Below are 19,368 nucleotides of genomic sequence, written 5' to 3' on the forward strand. Positions count from 1 at the left end.
GGCATTTAATATTCCATTGTATACATATACCACATGTTTATCCATTCATCTGTTGATAGACACATAGGTTGCTTCCATGTATTGGCTCTTGTAAATAATGCTCCTATGAACATAGGGGTGCATGTGTTGCTTTGAATTATTGTTTTCATTTTCTTTGGATATATACCCGGGAGTGGAAATGCTGCATCTTATGGTAATTCTATTTTTCATTTTTTGAGGAACCTCCCTACTGTTTTCCATAGTTGATGCATTCCCACCAACAGTGTAGTCGGGTTCCCCTTTCTACACATCCTCAGCAACATTTGTTATTTGTATTCTTTTTGATGATAGCCATTCTGACAGGTGTGAAGTGATATCTTATTGTGGTTTTGGTTTGCATTTCTCTTACGATTGGCCAGGTTGAGCACCTTTTCATGAGCCAGTTGGCCATCTGCATGTCCTCTTTGGAAAAATGTTTATTCAGGTCTTCTACACATTTGTTTTTGGGTTGTTTGTTTTTTTGATATTGAGTTGTATGACCTGTTTATATATATTTTGGATCTATAAACCCCTTATCTTTCACATCATTTGAATATTTTCGCCAATTCAGTAGGTTCCCTTTTTCATTTTCTTGATGGCTTCCTTTCTTGTGCAAAGGTTTTCTTTTTAAATTAATTTATTTTATTTTATTTATTTTATTTTTTTGGCTGCGTTGGGTCTTTGTTGCTGCACGTGGGCTTTTCTCTGGTGGTGGTGAGCAGGGGCTACTCTTCGTTGCAGTGCACAGGCTTCCCTTTGCAGTGGCTTCTCTTGTTGTGGAGCATGGGCTCTAGGCATGCGGGCTTCAGTAGCTGTGGCACACGGGCTCAGTAGTTGTGGCTTGCGGGCTCTAGAGCGCAGGCTCAGTAGTTGTGGCACACAGGTTTAGTTGCTCTGTGGCATGTGGGATCTTCCCAGACCAGGGCTCAAACCCATGTCCCCTGCATTGGCAGGCGGATTCTTAACCACTGCACCACCAAGGAAGCCCTGTGCAAAAGTTTTAAGTTTCATTAGGACCCATTTGTTTATTTTTGGTTTTCTTTTCTTTGCCTGAAGAGACAGATGGAAAAATATTACTACAATTTATGTCAGAGAGTCTTCTGTCTATATATCTATTTTGGGGGATAAAATCAGATATTTAATCCCCCTGGCATTTGTCATTTACTCACTTTTCACTTTAAAATGGTCCGCATCATTTACAACATCTACACATGGGCAGATCCTGAGGGATCTGGGATTCAAACCCAGCTCAGGGCCAGAGTGATATTTTCCTTGAGTTAAGAATTTGAGGGGTAGAAGTGACATGTATTCAGGTGGAGCAAAGGGGATTCGCACGTAATAAATCCGGGTCTTTGCAGCTGCTTAGCATAGGCTGGAGCCCTGGGAGCAGGAACAGGATTGACACAGGCAGGTTGAGACAAACCCCTTGGCCTTCCCTATTTTACCTGGGGTCTGAAGATCTTCAGGGGAGGGGTTACTCCTCCTTCTCCTTTGCCCAGTACTCACCATGAAGCAGTGCTGGGGCTTTAGCTGCTGCATGTGCCTCTGGTCCTGAGCCCTGTCTACTGTTCTGTGTGGGTGACTAGTCACCGCCTTCCCCAAATGTCTGTAGATTTGCTGCTGTGATTGGGAGCAGAGGATTTGGGGAAACACACTTGACAGGGAAAGGCAGGGGCTGAGAGAAGCAATAACAATGCCAAGTTCACTTGGCGGGGGAAGATGGTTTTTCTGGTGGAACGTTAAAAACATTCTCCTGAAGTCTTAGGTTAAAGAGATCTTGCTTGAAAATGCTGGATCAACATGACTTGACTTGTGATGGTCATCACTAGCTCAGCCTCCAGTCTGGTCTTTGTCGCTTGTCTGCTCTGCCCATGGTCCGCTGAGAAAGGAGCTGCTCTTCCTATGGGGAAGGGAAGCCCTGTCCGTGGTGCTGACCCAGGTTCCATGCCCTGGAAGGACCATGCGGGGAGGAAGGTGGAGCTGGCTACTCCAGGCTGATTCAGCTCCCCGTTAGAAGCTGTCACTATGAAACAGGTGCATCAGACCAGACTATACAGAAGTCCTCAGTCTCTTCCTTTGGCTGCACCCCAGCGATGGTGAGCACAGCTCTGCCCCCAAGGATGGAGCCTGAAAAGCAGCTGGGGATGGATGCTGGGCATTTGTCCATGTGGTGTATGAGCTGCAGATGAGTTTGGCCTGGTTTCTTCAGGAACCATTCTTGAGCATTCCCAGTTGTGCTGGATCCCGTACTCGTAGAGCCGGTAAGGGTGACTGTCAGTCCGGGCAACACCGTGAGGGAGAGCTCCTGGGTCACCACAGGCTGGGAACTGACAGCTGACGAGAACAGAAGGAGACGTCCATGGGCACCACCGTTAGGGCGACTCCTCCACAGGGTCCCTTGCCCAGGCCCCCTCCCCAGAGCCCAGGGAGTCTGCCCTGACCTGTGCAAAAGCCCATGAAGGGGACAGTGGTCCAGGACATGTTGGTGATGCTTCTACATGCACTGCTTCTTGAGGACCTCACAGCTGCGGCTGGACTCCTTCAACTTAAATCTCCTCTTCTCCATCTCTTCAGTGAAGGGCAGCCCTCATGCAAATCCCCCACCCAGCTTCCTGCTTGCACCAGGGCTGCATCCCAGCTGGGTAAACACCTACAGATGAAGAGTGGGTGGAGGGGGTGGTGAGGGCTTTGTGTCTGTTTTCCTTCAGCAGTCGCCCACCCTCTCTGGGCGTGAGGGTCGTCACAGCTGCTGAGGCATGCTTGGGGACCACTTATGGGAAATGAAAATGGTGTCTGTTGAAAAGATGCACAGCTGGGCCAGTTTCCCACAAACAGAGATATGGACTCACAGTGTCCCCTGCTTCTCAAATGTCTGCAAATCTCCTTTCCCAAAAGAGACTTCAGGCCTGATAGACTTGACTTTGGGTCTCTGGTTGATTCCCTCTAAAATGAACCTCAGTCTTTCCTTGAAAGCCTCTAAATAAAACTTCTCTGTCTCAAATCCAAGCTCTATCTGAGCTTAGAAGTCCTAGAATCCAGCCAGTAGCTCTGTATCAAATACTGTCTGTGTCCTCTATTACATTCTGAAATGAAGAGAATGCATGTGGACATTTGGAGACACCCTTTTCGATTCCCCACAAAGTCTGGTTGTTTATGGACGTGAGGAGTAAGGGAACCTGGGACTCATTGCTCTGGGTTGGGTGTCTATTAACTAAGTCTTTTTCCAAGCCTCATGGGGGCAACTGAGGGAGGATGGAGTGGGGGATGTAACCCTACTCTTCTGGACTCGGTTGGATATTTTAAGCATGTCGATTCTATCAGATGGTGGCCCCCACATTGTAAGACGGTTCAGCATGGTGCAGGGATTTGGGAAGCTGAGGCAGCAATAAGTCTCTGGAGATTATTTGCCTCCTGGAGATTTGAACCCTAAATGGAGCCCAAGCACTCCCAGAGAAGTGACAGTGAAAGGGAACAAGAGAGGAAAGAAAACAAAGCTGTTTGCTTAATACGTGCATGTGCGCGCACACACACACACACACACACACACACAAATGTACTCATAACAAAATGAAGAGGAAACACTCATGACCATTCAGTCCTCATTTCTGTGACTGGTCACATAGTCATAGGTGGTATTTATAACTACCTTCTTCTACTATCCATTCTGTATTTCCTCTGCCCTCAGCAAGCACCTCAGCTGGTCGTGGTTCTTGACTTGATGAGGTGACGCAAACTTTCATTCCCAGAGGCTATTCTGGGCTATTAGCAGAACTGTTTGGACTGCCGGGTCGACCTTGGTTTGTGGTGGCCCTGGCCCATGTTGCTGAGTCCTTGCATAATCTCTGTCGCTGTCACCATTGCCACTTGGTTCGTGAGACCATTGGATGAAGACAGAGGTGGCTGGGGAAAGATGCTGCCTGGAATCCACAGAATGGGCCATCCTATCCACTTGATTATTAAAATTCTCCTCTGCTGAGGTCACGCATTGGTGAACATTCACACTGGACGCAAATATCTTCACGTAATTTTTGCACTTTCAGAGAGGTCTATCCACATACCTCTTCCCAAATTTATTTATTTAAATTAATTTTTTATTGGAGTATAGTTCATTTACAACGTTGCGTTATTGATAGTTTCTGCTGTACAGCAAAGTAAATCAGCCATACATATACATATATCCACTCTTTTTTAGATTATTTTCGCATATAGGTCATTACAGAGCACCAAATAGAGTTCCCTGTGTTATACAGTAGGTTCTTATTAGTTATTTTTATATACAGTAGTGTGTATATGTCAATCTCAATCTCCCAGTTTATCCCCCCCTTTCCTTCTTGGTAACCATAAGTTTGTTTTCTATTAATACATCTGTGACTCAATTTCTGTTTTGTAAATATGTTCATTTGTACCATATTTTCTAGATTCCACATATATGCGATATCATATGATATTTGTCTTTCTTGGTCTGACTTACTTCACTCAGTATGACAACCTCTAGGTCCAACCATGTTGCAAATTTATTTTTTCACCAACTTTCCATCACGTTCCTTCCAAGTCCATGACCATCCAGCCAAACCAATGACTCGATATATAATTGCACGTGGGGCCATTTCTCCCTCCAGAATGCACAGCCAGGTGCACTGTTGGAGGGTCTGCCTGCGGGGAGGGTTTCCTTTCACCATATCCTTCAAGGACGTCCCGGAGAGGGGCTGTCATGCTGCAGCTGTCCACTTCTGTGCACTTTGATGTATGTGCCTTGGTGGGTCAGATAGCACCCAGTTCATGGTGGGCAGTTCAGGCCACACGGTAACTATATTCGGGATCTGGAGAAATAACCACAGAATGGATTCGGGAACCCATGGGAGCCACTGTGAGACAGACCTGAGAAGAAATTCCATTGATCACCCCGTCTCCACAAGCCCCAGCTCTGGAAGCCACAGTAGTGTTTGGGGGTCCCAGAATCAATATCAGTTCAGAGCCAGCGTCCAGCAGTCCCTGAAAAGTCTGATTCTTTTGTTTTTCCCAGTATACAGTTACCCTGATAACAGGCTATTGGTCCCTTTGGGTAGATTGGGAGAAAGATCACAGTGTACATTTTTGGTAGTGTACTAGGGTCCTTCCTCAAGGGGACTCAGCCTCTGCTTCATTCATGGGGTTCTGGATCTGTAAACTGTTCAAGGCTAGGAATTAACCGAGGGGCCGTGACTCTCTATTTTTATGATTTTGGTTAGACTTTTGTTCACTTGACCCAGAAGGTTTTTTGACCAAATAGGAATTTAGCAGGCTTCCCACCTTTTTCACTTCTAGAAATACCACAATTAACAAGCCATGACATAGATCTGTACGCTTCAGACTCTTCTGATTGCTGCTGTGACTCCGCTGTGACGGTAACCTTGCCTTTGGCAGGCGAGGGCCGCCCCTTGGCCCCTGCCACCCAGGATCCAATTCCTCTCATTGTGTTTAGGATTTCCAGCTAAGGGGCTGCAGTTCCCATTATAAGGTCTGGCCTAGACAAGGGTGAGCACAGAGTTCTTCAAGGATTCTGGGGCTCCCCTCACAGATTTGTTTCTTAAAGTATTGGTGAGAAGTGTGCCTTCTGGACCCTCCTGGAGTGGGTAGCAGGTCTTAAAACACAAATTCACTCTAACATTACAACCTCCCTACTTTTTGAATCCATTTGTCTCCAGGCAGGTCTGGCTTCTCTAGTTCACTCACTAGGGACCATCTTGGATTTTGCTTCCGCCAACCAACCCCCAAACTGCTGAGGCTCTGTCTACCTCCCCGAGCTGCAGGGAACATGAAACGCAGTCTCTGTGGAGTGAGCCCAGATCACAGATCCAGCTGATCCAGCTTGATGTTCCTCCCGCCACTGCCCCCCACCCTCGAATCCCTTCCCAACGTGTTCTGGGGATTTCTGTCTGTGTGAATTAGGAGAACCAAGCAGTTCTTGGAGTGCAGTGCCCCTCTCGTGGCTCACACTCTATTCTCTTCCTAGGAAACTGCTGGGACCCGAGTCTAATTGTTGGTCCAGAAGCAAAGAGGGGTAATGGGGGCGGGGGGTCCTGAGGAGAATCAGCACAGCCTCACGTGGCAGCTTCCTCAGGGCGGCTGTGACCTTTTCCTTGGGCAATGCAGGGTCAATCGCCCCAAACAGAGGTGGAAAGCCCTGTACCGCTGGGGGTGGGGAGGCGTCTTCCACAGGCAAAGAAGACACATGAGAATTGAGGGACTCAGTGTCCCCAGGTCCCTCAGGTCCTCCCACACATCCCCACCCAACCTGTAGGATCCGGTTCTTTCCCAACCACCTTCTTCACTACAAGGCTGGGACTCAACTTTGCTGGAATTTAGCCAATTGAAGGAGGAGGGTCTGGGTTGGTTTTCAGCTATTTCACTCCAAGTGCTGCACGAGATGAGGCTCTCCTCCAGGGCACTCCAGAAAGCTCGCAGGTCACTTGTGCGGCCCTTGCGATGGGATCTTGAATCGCTAAGCTCATCTTTTTCTCTCCCTACTCTGTCCAGCAACATTCCGAGCAGATACCAATGTCATGATATTCTGTAGGGTTCCCAAAACGTTCCAAAATATCATATACAGGGTCACTTAGCTCCTCGATTCTTACAAGTGGTTGCTTAGAAGAATCCAAGGCAGGGATTTTTCTCATTTCAATGAACAGTTCATGACATACACTAGCTGTGCTCTCTGTACTAATGGAAATAGCCATTAGTGCCATTCAATTGAATCAGATTAGACAGCTAATTCCAGAAACCTTAGAATCAATTAAGAAAAATCATCCTTAAAATTCTATTCCTCGTGAACCACTCCGGGTACCAAAATCATGATTAGTCAGGTTGTTCCAGAGAAACAGGAAAAATATATGTATAATTTATTGTAGGAATTGATTCACACCATTATGGAGGCTGAAGGTGTCTCATAATCTATCAGCAAGCTGCAGAACCAGGAAAGCCAGTGATATAATTCAATCTGAGTCAGATGCCTGTGATTCGGGGGCCTAGGATGTAAGTCCTGGGCTAAGTTTGAAAGCTGAAGAAGCAGTGCCAATGTCCAGGGTCAGGAGAAGGTGATGCCTCTGATGACAAGGAGAGAGCAAATGTTCCCTTCCTCTCCCTTTTTGTTCTATTCAGGCTCTCAACTCAAAAATGATGCCCAGTGCACTGTACCAGTGATCTTCTCTACTCAGTCTGTGGACTCAAATGCCAATGTCCTCCTCATGAGACATCCTCATAGACACCAAGAAATAATATTTTAACCACAGTTTAGGCATCTCTTATAACAGGCAAATAGACACATAAAATTAACCATCACACTGCTGTGGAAGAGCTGGAAAGAGGGGCACATCACACAGGATGAGGAAGTGGTTACCATCCCAAGACAATAACCCCAAGAGCATATTTCCCACCACCTTCACTGTAGGCAAAGAGAGGAGCTCAGAGACCACTGACCTCTCATGGACGAGCTGCATGGAGCTGGCAGCTCAGGGAGGAGAAGCATTTCCAGAGCAATAGGGAGCCTGTGAACTCAGGGACGTTTTGGTCTCACTTCCCCACGAACTTGGACCACTGTGCAAAGTGCTACTACTTGTATATGAGCTACAGTAATAATCAGCCTCATCCTCAGCCTGGAGCCCAGAGATCGTCAGGGAGGCCGTGTTCCCAGACTTGGAGCCAGAGAAGCAATCAGGGATCCCTGAGCACCACTTACTGACATCATAAATCAGGGTTTTGGGGGCTGTGCCTCGGCGCTGTTGGTAAGAGCTAACATAACTGCTACCCCCGCTGTCACTGCTGGTTCCAGCACAAGAGATGGTGACTGTCTGTCCCGGATTCCCAGACACTGAGGAAGGCTGAGTCAAGGCGCAATGCGCCCAGTACCCTGGAAAGAGGACAAACACACTCTGGTCAGCTCCGTACTAGACCCAGGTCACCCTGAGGACAAAGACACAAAGGATCAGCCAGATGTCCCCGGGGTCCCTTTCCTGGAGGCCTCACCTGTGTCCTGAGTGAGGAGGGTGACAAGGAGCAGAGCTCAGGTTATGGTGGAGACGCCCCAGATGCTGCCTTCTGAGCCCCCAGCCCTGGGCCTGGTCCCCCAGAACTCTCTTATCCCCTCCCCCACAGAGGAGGGAGGGGCCTCCATGTAAATCTGCTTCCTGCACCTGCCCTTCCTCACCGCCTCTGCTGTGGCCCTTGATTCTGGGAACGTCTGAGTCCCTGGACAGCAGAGCTGCCTGAGAGATTAAAATGGGCTGTCATGTATTTTCTGATTCAGGACAGACTGAGAAGGTGACAGAGCCCAGAACACGGAGCCCAGCTGGCTGTGTCCTCTCGTCCTGTGGGGGGTCGTGGTGGATACAGAGGGAAGCAAGAGCTCCCCTCCTTCTGCTGGGACAAGGGGAGCAGGGCATCTATGCTGCGGAGGAGGGGACATCCAGTGACCCCTCTTCCGGGGACCCAGGCAATGCCGGGGATACTCGCCTTGTCCCTCATGCCCTCCCCAGTCCCCTAGGCTAAGGTGCTCCGGCATCACCCTCTCCGCTGCTCTGCGGTGGTTGAGGTTGGAGATGCTCCCTGGCATGTCCAGTAGAGTGATTATGGGACACGGGAGATATCGGACACCCCTCCCTCATGACCCGCTTAGGACTGGCTTGGAAGAAGCTGCTGGGCCTTTGGACAGGACAGGATGACAACACAGACAACCTCCCCCAAATCCGGGCCCTGCTGCCTCCCGGTGGCCTCAGTGGCGAGAGCCAAGCCCAGGGAGACAGCCGAGTGGGGGCTGGACACCCAGGTCTCCCCTCCCCCTCCCCAGCTCAGTGCCAGGCCCCCATGCCTGCAGACAAGGCTCACCTTCCCTCGACTTCCTCCAGAATGAGGTACATCACCTGTAAAATCAGGAAGCCAAGATGCCCCCCTCGGGGTCACCTTGCTCGTCCCAGGTTGGCCTTGTCACAGGGTTAGTCATGGGAGGTGGACGTGGGCTCAGGGATGAGGGAACCTGAGACATAAATTAATCCAGTCCCGTTAGGGATGCAGATGAGAGAAACGGGCCCCCGAGAAGATGCCAGAATCCTTAAATATAGACAAAATAAGGATAACGTGAGACAGAGAGAGAGCTCCGTCCAGATGGAGAATGACCCAGGGAATCAAGGGGGAGATTCTGGGGCTGAGGCTCTGGAGGAGGGACCGGGTCAGGAGGGGCCTGGGGGTCCAGCTCTGGGTCTTCTCCGCAGGAGGGGGGCGGTTCTTGGGGACACGGACGTTCTCTGTCTTCCCCTTTGTGCCCTTGAGACGCCCTCACCTCAGAGCCTGGCACCCTCCTGAGGTCAAGGCTCTTCATCACAGACACACTTCCCCAAGGGTGTTTTTCCAGAAAGAGCTGAGTTTGCAGTAAATATTACACTCAGGATGACGGGTCCTTTCTGGATGGAAATGGACATGACCCCTCGGGCAATGGACTAGGAGCTTATGAAACACAAATACTTTGATGAAGGTTTTTAGTGTCACTGTTCGTATCACACAACCACATTCCAGGAGCTAAGGGGGTGAGGCCCTGGCCGAGCTTGGGGTGGGTGAAGGGAGGCCTCTGGGGACGGGAAAGGAAAAGTGTGCGGGGAAGTGTTAGCTCTGGATTTGAGACAATCGTTGGTGTGTGTTTCACAGAGGTATGTGCTGTACTATGTAGACATTCGTTTAACGACGACATTTTTTGAGATTATAATAAAGCGGGGACTGGTTCAGGAACGTCTCACAAGTCAATCAGTCAGGCATCTGACACCAGGTCGGATCCCAGCGGTTTGGGTCTTTATCTGCGGGGGTCGCTGTGGACAGGCCTCCTGTGATCACTCCAGGCGTCCAGTGCTTCCTGCAAGAAGCAAACTCCGGGGTCACGGGAGCTGCCTTGCCTCTGCTGCACGTTTGTTCATACAAGCAGCAACTCAGGGCCCCTCATGATTCGGGCGTCACAGTTGAATTAAAAATTCCTGAGATGTTTGCACCCACTCAATAAAACATGATGGAAATGTAATAAGAATGACTGCCACAAAAGGAGGAAAATTACTAACACATAACAGGAGTAATAAGCAATAAAGTAAAAGCATGTACCTATTAAGAATCACTAAAATCAATGACTGGATTCTTATCTTTCTGGAAAAAATTAAATATGGGATTCATTAAATACTAACAGTTTAAGAAAAGAACGTCATAATAGCCAGAAAAGTTTAATGACACCTGACCCAAATTCAATGGACGCAGGAAGGTACCAGGCCAGCGATGCTGATCCCTCATGGCTGTGAATAATAACAACCCTGGCGGATACCCTGACCATAGGGACAGCTAAACCATTTCATGTTACCTCCACCCAAAGTGACATTCCTCTCATCATTGTATAAATATATTCATATATTCAAATATAGTATAATTATTTGAAACTTCACAGGAAGCTGCCACTACAGCCTGAGACTCCACACATCGCACACCTGGAGGGTGGTGGCTCCAGAAATCTCCTATTGGAGCATCCTCTGCTCTCCACATCTGCCTTGTGGTTTTGTTGGAAATTCTCCATGTTGTAAAAACAGTGACCAATTTCTCAGCAGGAGACTGTGCTCCCACCTTTACAGGAGACACTCGTAGAGACCATGGTGGCTCCCGCCGCCTGTGCACAGGTGACTCTTGGTAAAGATCCCACTGATGCCCTTACAGTCAGGGAGCAAGTCTCCCCGCAGGTGCCACAGAGGATCCTGGGACAGTGGCCTCTGTGCCACCTCTGTCGTCTCCACCAGGACACACACCTGTCTGGCAGGTGTAGCTTCTCACCAGCCTTACATACAAGGGGACCTGACTCAGGACACTGTTTGGTGTCCAGTAGCTGAGACCCCTCTCCCTGTGCTGTGACCCAGCTGCTGGGGGTCCCTGTATGACCTTGTTCCAGCCAAGGTGATTCAAGCATGATGATACGACCTATGTGTTTATAGGGAAAGAAAGAAGGTAACAGGTAAAAGCTTAGAAAAAATAATGATGATGAGAACATTATGAGAAGATTGAGCTTCCTGTTAAGAGGACTGTATTAGTCAGGGTTCTCTAGGGAAACAAAACAAATAAAAATATATACATATAACTAAAGAATAATTTTTTGTAAGGAATATATATATATAGGGAGAGAGCGAGAGAGAGATTAGTATTGATTATTGAGCAGGGAAGTCCCAGAAGCCACTCTCTACACCTAGAAAGCTGAGAAAACTGGTGATGTAATTCAGTTTGTGTCCAAAGATTTGGGAACCAGGAGTCCAGTGATGTAAATTCCAGTCTGAGGGCTGGAGAAGTTGAGGTGAAATGTCCCAGCTCGTACAGTGAGAAGAGAAACAGATGTGAAATCCTCCTGCCTTTTCCTTTTTCTCTACACAGACCCTCAACAGATTGGGTGATGCCCACCCACACTGCAAAGGGCAATGTATTTACTGAGTCCCCAGGTTCAAATGCTCATCTCATCCAGGAACACCTGCCCAGACCCATACAGAAATGATGCTTCATCTGAGTCCCCTGTGACCAGTCAAGCTGACACATAAAATTAACCATCTCAGCGACGATCCACCCTGATTTGCCCCAGATTGAAGTCCCAGACAGGACAGGGCACTTTCAGAGCTAAAACTGGGAAAGTTCTCGCAAGATGGGAAAGCCATCTGGTGCTTATGCCTGGGTCCACCCAGATGTTCAAGCAAGTAGGTCGATGCTGACAATGTGGCATTATTTGGCAATAAGAATGAATGAAGTACTCATATGTGCTGCAACGGGAAAGAACCTTGAAAATATTATAGAGTGAGAGGAGCCAGGCAAAAAGGGCCACATAAGGTATGGTTGCATTCATGTGAAAAGTCTAGAACAGGCAGGAAGTATATTAATGGTTTGAGGGGCTTCCCTGGTGGCACAGTGGTTAAGAATCCGCCTGCCAATGCAGGAGACTTGGGCTCTAGCCCTGGTCTGGGAAGATCCCACATGCCGCGGAGCAGCTAAGCCCGTGTGCCACAACTACTGAGCCTGCACTCTAGAGCCCGCGAGCCACAACTACTGAGCCCATGTGCCACAACTACAAAAGCCCGCACGCCTAGAGCCCGTGCTCTGCAACAAGAGAAGCCACTGCAATGAGAAGCCTGCACACCGCAACGAAGAGTAGCCCCCGCTCGCCACAACTAGAGAAAGCCCGTGCACAGCAATGAAGACCCAAGGCAGCCAAAAGTAAATAAATAAAACAAATAAATCTATTAAAAAAATGGTTTTGAGAGCTGGAGGGACTAGAGAAAAGGGATTGACTGGTGACGGATGAGGTGTTCCTTTTATGAGGATGAAAATATCCTGGAAGATAGAATGTTAGTGGATGTTCGAACTTGTGACTCTATTAAAAACCACTGGATCATTCACCTTAAAATGATGTATGTTATGGATTATGAATCCTATGTAAGAAAAAATACGAATGCTTGGTTGCTGGTAGATACAAATTACTCTCAAATGATTCAGAAAATAAATGTTTTGTGTTCCTGGGTGTGTGCTGTGTGTGCATATGGATGTGTGTGTGTATAGACATACAAATGCAGAGAGGGAATGAGAGAAAACAGGATATAAGAAAAGCGATTATGGCAAAGTATTTAAAATTCGTGAATCTGGAAAAAGGTTATGCAGCAGTTCTCTATGTAACCTATACATTTTTGTTTAAGTTCATAATTGCTTCTAAATAAACTAATAACAAAAGCAAATGAAAGCCTCAGTTTAGGAGTGAAGGGCTGAGTGATCTCAGAAGAGATATTGGTCTCAGTTCCCCATGAACTTGGACCACTGTGCAAAGTACCACCACTGCTACCTGAGCTACAGTAATAATCAGCCTCGTCCTCAGCCTGGAGCCCAGAGATGGTCAGGGAGGCCGTGTTCCCAGACTTGGACCCAGAGAAGCGGTCAGGGATCCCTGAGGGCCGTTTATTGACATTATAAATCAGGGTTTTGGGGGCCATGCCTGGGAGCTGTTGGTACCAGCTGACAGCATTATATTTCCCTATGTCACTGCTGGTTCCAGCACAGGAGATGGTGACCGTCTGTCCCGGATTCCCGGACACTGAGGGAGGCTGAGTCAGGCCAGACTGGGCCCAGGACCCTGCAAAGAGGAGAAACACACTCTGGTCAGTTCCGTGGGGGCCCAGGTCACCCTGAGGACAAAGACACAAAGGATCAGCCAGATGTCCCTGGGGTCCCTTCCCTGGAGGCCTCACCTGTGCCCTGAGTGAGGAGGGTGACAAGGAGCAGAGCCCAGGCCATGGTGGAGACGTCCCAGACGCTGCCTTCTGAGCCCCAGCCCTGGGCCTGCTCCCCCAGACCTCTCTTATCCTCTCCCCCCTCAGAGGAGGGAGGGGCCTCCATGCAAATCAGCTTCCTGCACCTGCCCCTCCTCATTCTCTCCTCACCCCTCTGACCTGGCTCTGGAGGTGTCCATGGACAGCAGGGCTCATCTGAGAGGATGAAAACTCTGTGACACGTTGTCCTTAGTCAGGACACTGACCATTACAGGGCCCAAGAAGTGGGGCCATCCTGGGATGTCCCTGTCATCCACTATGGGAGTCAAGATGTCGTTGGCTAATAATCCCGATAATCACTCTTTGGGTTTTGCGGGTGGAAGGTGAGGACGGACGCCCGAGGGGCTGGGGTGACTTAGCGATTCCACCCCGTCTCCTCCTGACACCACAGGGGAGCTGGGGGTGTGCATCCCCCTTCCCAACCTGTCCCATCAGCAGGACGGGCCCCCTGCCCCTGTCCCCTGCCTCAGCAGGCCGCGGAGGAGGAGCCCTGGGACTTTTGTTGGCCTTCCTAGTAAAGGGCTTATGAAGCAGAACAGACTGGGGACACTGCGCCCCACACTCTCCCTTAGGGGGTTAAGGAGGCCGCAGCTGGGGGCTTCATACAGGTCAGGACACCACAGCAGAACCTCCCCAAACCCAGGCCCTCGCTGCCCCCTGGTGGCCTCAGATGGTGACGACGGAACCCCAGGGAGGCAGCTGAGTGGGGCTGACCCCCCAGCTCTGACCCCCCCACTTCCTCCTCCTCCTCTCAGTTCAGGACCAGCAACCCAGTCCCTCCTCATCCCCTCCATGGGCTCATCCTTTGTCCTGCAGCCCCATCAGGACAGAATTGTCACCTTCCTCCCCAGGTGACTCAGAAGGGCCCCTGAAGGGTCTCTAATCTTGTCTCAGCATGACCTTGTCTCAGGGACAGTGACCTAGAGGAGATCTCAGCTCAGGGCAGGGGAACCTCACACGATAAATGACTCCACCCCCATAGGTACACGGATGAGAAATATGGGCCCATGAGATGAATCTGAATTCTCAAAACGCTTTGAAAAAGAATAATGTAAGAAGGATTTTAGTTCCGTCAGGATGGAGGGAGACCTAATGGAAAATGAAGGAAGATGCCAGGGTGTGCAGGGCTGGGAGGAGGGGCTGGGTCAGAGTCGGCCTCAGGGCCCAGCCGCAGGGACCTCTCCTCAGGCAGGTCTGTCTGCCACGTGGTGCAAGTGAGGATTCTCCTCTGTCCCCTGTGCTCAGCGGGAGGTCCTCACCCCAGAGCTGGCGCCTCCCTGAGGTCAGGCACCTGTGTCCAGACGCTAGACCCATTGTGTTTTCTAGACACAGAGACGCTGGACCCAGTGTGTTTTCTAGACAGAGAATCAGGGCTGACTGGTCTTTCCCAAGATTGTCACTTTCTCAGTATCTGAAATGTCTAGTTCCTGATTACGAGGAAAGTTGACAATTGGTGTAATTGTCCTTTGCATCCCAGGGTTTATGCTCCTGCCTCTGGGCACAGGGCCCCGGGGGTGATGCAGAAGGAGCTCCAGGTCCCCACAGAACAGATTCCTGCTTCTTTCCTGGGTACTGTGGAGGGGACCCAGGAGTGATGGTGCTGGGGGTGTGTGTGTGTGTGTGTGTGTGTGTGTGTGTGTGTGTGTGTGTCTGTCTGTATTTGTGTGGGGCTGTGTGTGTTTCTTCACAGAAACAGAGCACATCCTGCGATAGAGCATAACCTGGGCCTGATGGGAGATGTTGGGTTTCCCTTGGATCCAGGGCCTGAACTCAGGCACAGGAATACACATAGGATTTGTGCACGTCAGAGTTACCCCACAGCCTGAGACTAATGTCCTTACATAGACCTGCCCACAACACTCGCCCTGGGTTTGTGTCTTGTGATTAGATTTCAGGAAGGTTTAGGCTATTCCCCAAGAAGAATGACCCCCTGAGTCTCCACTTTCCTGCAACCTTATGGTTTACTCTGAACCCCTGACCTGCTCCCCAGCGGGAATCTGGAATTTCCGTAGATGCCAGGCACAGGATGCCTAGGAGACCAGACTCCAGTAAGAGTCTTGGGGGTCTGATGAGGCTCCCTGGGGCACAATTCTTCACACAGGTTGTCACCATTTAACTCTGGTGATGAAGCCTGACCCTGGGAAAGGTCTCCTGGAAGTTTATCCTCGTTTCCTCAGATTTCACCTCATCCACCAAGCCCTTTGCTGATTTTGCTCGGTCTCCCTTCACTGAAGGAAATCACAGCCACCAGGACACCTCTCTACTGAGTCTTGTGGGTCTTCTTAATGACAAAAGTAGTTGCCTGTGGTCTTGGGGACACTCGACACAGGATGATCTGAGAAAACAAGCAGCAAACCCAGGGTCTAGGGTTTCCCTCCATCTCCTGCCGTCTGCACGCGGGGGGTAAAAGTCATCATGGGAATCAGGGTCTGCACTAAACTTCACCCCTCCCTGGACAGCCCAGGACCACCCAGGGAAGCAGTAAGTCACGAGCACTGGAAACTCCCCACACCTCCCCTCCACCCTTGGAACAAGCTCCAGTGAGAGAATTATCAGGTCCACACTTGGAACTCCTGCTCTCCAGACTTTCAGTGTAAGCTCCTATCTACACCCCTGCTGGTTTCTCTCTGTGGCTCCTTGATCCGAAGACAGGGACCCCAGTTGCAGCCATACTCGCTCCCCCGCACCCAGAAGCTGGTCTGGAGCCTCTGCCTCGTGGATCTTAAGAGCTGCCAGAGCTCCCACAAGAGCCTCAGGCTGCCACCCAGCCTCCATGAGGAGGGATCCCACATAGCAGGAGGGAGTCCTCTGCCAGTCAGCACATGTTTTGTCCTCATTAAGGAGAAAATGCACAAATAGTCCAGACCTTCTTTCTCCATAACACAGGCTAATGTCCACTGCTTCCTTCTTGGTTTATCCTTTAAATATGCCATACGTTTGCAGTGGGAAAATAACCAAAGCAAACCACCTGCAGGAAAGTTATTGTTTACCCACTTTTGATGGTGAATCCTTAGTAGATTTCCCATGAGTCATATTCTGCCTTGCACATATTACAACAGCAAAGAGTAAGGAGATTTTTTAAAAATTTAATTGAATTTTCAGAGATTCTTCATCTCTGCTCCAGAAAACGTAACCCATCGGCTATCCCTTGACCCTTCATTCACTGTGAACTCTTAGGAAATTTCCTCTCTGTCCACCCCGCCCCCAAACCTGAGCAAGGGCTCCTGTTCCCACTTCTGGGATATGGATACAAAACAAGACACACCTTCAGTCCAGAGCAGGGTCCCACATGCTGTCTGGAACAATGTTTGGGCATCACATTGGACGGGGCACAAAATGGCAAGAGATGCTCTTGACTTGAGTCTGTTGCTTTGTGTCCCGAGATTTTCATTTCATTGAGATTCCGAGAATCAAAATATCATCTATGATAGAAAGTACCTTTTTTCTTAGTCAAACATATGTTTCCAAATCCACCTAAAATATTGGGTCAAAACTTCTCCAGAAGTTTTCTCATCAAACAGAAGGGAATCAATGATCCTCTAGATTCAGTGTGTATCCCATCGTGCTCTTTTGAAAACTCATCCATATCCTGCTCAGTGACAGAGCTGTTAGTACCTGCAGTGAGGATGGGAGTGGGGAGGGGTCCGTGTGTGGACACAAGGTGACCTTTGCTCTGATTGTCAGGCACAAACACACACATCTGCCTACAAGTACCCACACTGGATTGTTTAAACTGCAAGCTCAGGGTTACTATATTCAGGGGAATATTTGATATCACAGCTCAGTCTACTTTGTAGAATGTGACTTCTGAACATGTGGAGAGCCATATTCGGGTCATTCTCATTAAAAGAAAAAGTCTTACTTTGAAAAATGTAAGACTGATTATAAATGCAGCTACATGTTTAATAGAAAAAAAAGAAGAAAGAAATAACAGGATAACAGGACAGATGCAAAGGAGGAATGGCTGTTTCCATAATAATGGTGGAGGGTAGAAATCATAACAGAGGCTATTTCAGGAGAGTGAAAACACTCTGATTCCCGCATTGCACACTTATTAGCAGCTATAATCCCGATGAAAGTAGAACTTAGAAATAAAGTTGGTCAATATTTTCTACGCTCTACTTGAGCTCTGATGATATAGATAGAAAGACCAAAGACTCTGGTCATTTGTAAAATGCTGTGATAAAGACAAATGAATACACAGATTGAGACTAACATAGACTTGGAAAATAAGGGGCCTAATTGGTGGGGTTAAAAAAAAATCAGGTTTATCAGGAAGATGAATTAGACAAGAAAAGCGTGCCCAGAACCGGCATAGAGTGAGCCACATACGACGGGTCTTCCAAAGTTAGAGGACCGATTGACATGTGAAAACAGCCCGATTGACACGTGACTCCAACTTCATGAGAGCCAGGAGCCAGGACCACAAGAAAGAGCTGCTCTCCAGTCCTGGACGCCTGAACACACAGTTATCAAATGTTCCACTTCACTTGTTACTGTGGGGATGATGTGTCCTGAGGAATCCAACCAACGTACTTTTTCGTCTAAACTATTGAATTGGGGATATCCCTGGCGGTCCAGGGGTTGAGACTTAGCACTTACATTGCAGGGGGTGAAGTTCCGATCCCTGGTCAGGGAACATAGATCCCACAAGGTGCGTGGCATGGCCACAGAAAACACAACAAAAACCAAAACAAAACATAAAAAAAAAAATTTTTTTTAACTATTGAATTCACATAATTAAAATTTTAGTAATGTTTCCATTTGAAAACTGTCTTTCAGGTTCAAGAAAATTTAATATTGAAGCCAGGACACTCACGCCTGTTTTTCAATGAATTCTCACAGGTGTTAGATATGCTGGGATTCCACCTGGAAGCTGCATTGGCTCTTCATGGAAACATGTGACCTTGACATCACTGAGGAAGGGAGGGCATACCCTCCAACCCACCCTCCATACTGGAGCCACGTTGCAAAGAGCCCATCGTATTGGGAGGCTGTCTTCCTGTAGGGCTGTCCACGGACAGGGTTCACCGATGCCAGGACAGGGACAACTCTGAGACCCAGAGTGTGTCCCCAACCCTCCCTGGTTCAGCCCACTCAGATGCAGGTCAAAGAGCAGGGACAACAAACAGGAAAATCACACGTTTCCTTTGTCCTCATCCCTCTGCAGGGTCCTCAGATCTCCTCTCAGCTGCCGATGCTTCAACCACAGATGCAGATGAGCAACCAGCAGAGTCACAGCAACGGAGAGCCTGTGAGCTCAGGGCAGGATTTGGTCTCACTTCCCAATGAACTTGGACCACTGTGCACAGTGTTACCACTTCTACGTGAGCTACAGTAATAATCGGCCTCGTCCTCAGCCTAGAGCCCAGAGATGGTCAGGGAGGCCGTGTTCCCAGACTTGGACCCAGAGAAGCGATCAGGGATCCCTGACGGTCGTTTATTGACACCATAAATCAAGGTTTTGGGGGCCGTGCCTGGGCGCTGTTGGTACCAGCTGACATAGTTATAACCCCCGATGTCACTGCTGGTTCCAGCACAGGAGATGGTGACTGTCTGTCCCGGATTCCCGGACACTGAGGGAGGCTGAGTCAGGCCAGACTGGGCCCAGGACCCTGGAAAGAGGAGAAACACACTCTGGTCAGTTCCATGTGGGGCCCAGGTCACACTGAGGACAAAAACACAAAGATCAGCCAGGTGTCGCCGGGGTCCCTTCCCTGGAGGCCTCACCTGTGCCCTGAGTGAGGAGGGTGACAAGGAGCAGAGCCCAGGCCATGGTGGAGACACGCCAGTCTCTGCCTTCTGAGCCCCCAGCCCTGGGCCTGCTCCCCCAGACCTCTCTTATCCCCTCCCCCTCAGAGGAGGGAGGGGCCTCCATGCAAATCTGCTGCCTGCACCTGCCCCTCCTCCCCACCTCTGCTCACCCCCTCTGACACGGTTTGTTCTAGATTCTTCTGCATCCCTGGACAGCAGAGATTATTGGAGAATTAACTCCTTCACATGGTGC

The 19,368-nt window shown here is 49.2% G+C and overlaps 2 gene segments (V, D, J or C); both read right to left on the reverse strand.

The window, feature by feature from the left end:
- Window positions 1-11,497: 11,497 nt before the first annotated feature.
- LOC133075154 (immunoglobulin lambda variable 2-18-like) lies at window positions 11,498-13,326 on the reverse strand. The segment is given in 3 exon segments: window positions 11,498-11,556; window positions 12,869-13,165; window positions 13,281-13,326. Coding segments are annotated over 3 exon segments (402 nt in total).
- A 5,396-nt stretch (window positions 13,327-18,722) lies between these two features.
- On the reverse strand, window positions 18,723-19,137 carry LOC133075334 (immunoglobulin lambda variable 2-8-like). The segment is given in 2 exon segments: window positions 18,723-18,976; window positions 19,092-19,137. Coding segments are annotated over 2 exon segments (300 nt in total).
- Window positions 19,138-19,368: the final 231 nt, after the last annotated feature.

Source organism: Eubalaena glacialis, chromosome 15, assembly GCF_028564815.1.
Source record: "Eubalaena glacialis isolate mEubGla1 chromosome 15, mEubGla1.1.hap2.+ XY, whole genome shotgun sequence".
Classification (NCBI taxonomy): Eukaryota; Metazoa; Chordata; class Mammalia; order Artiodactyla; family Balaenidae; genus Eubalaena; species Eubalaena glacialis.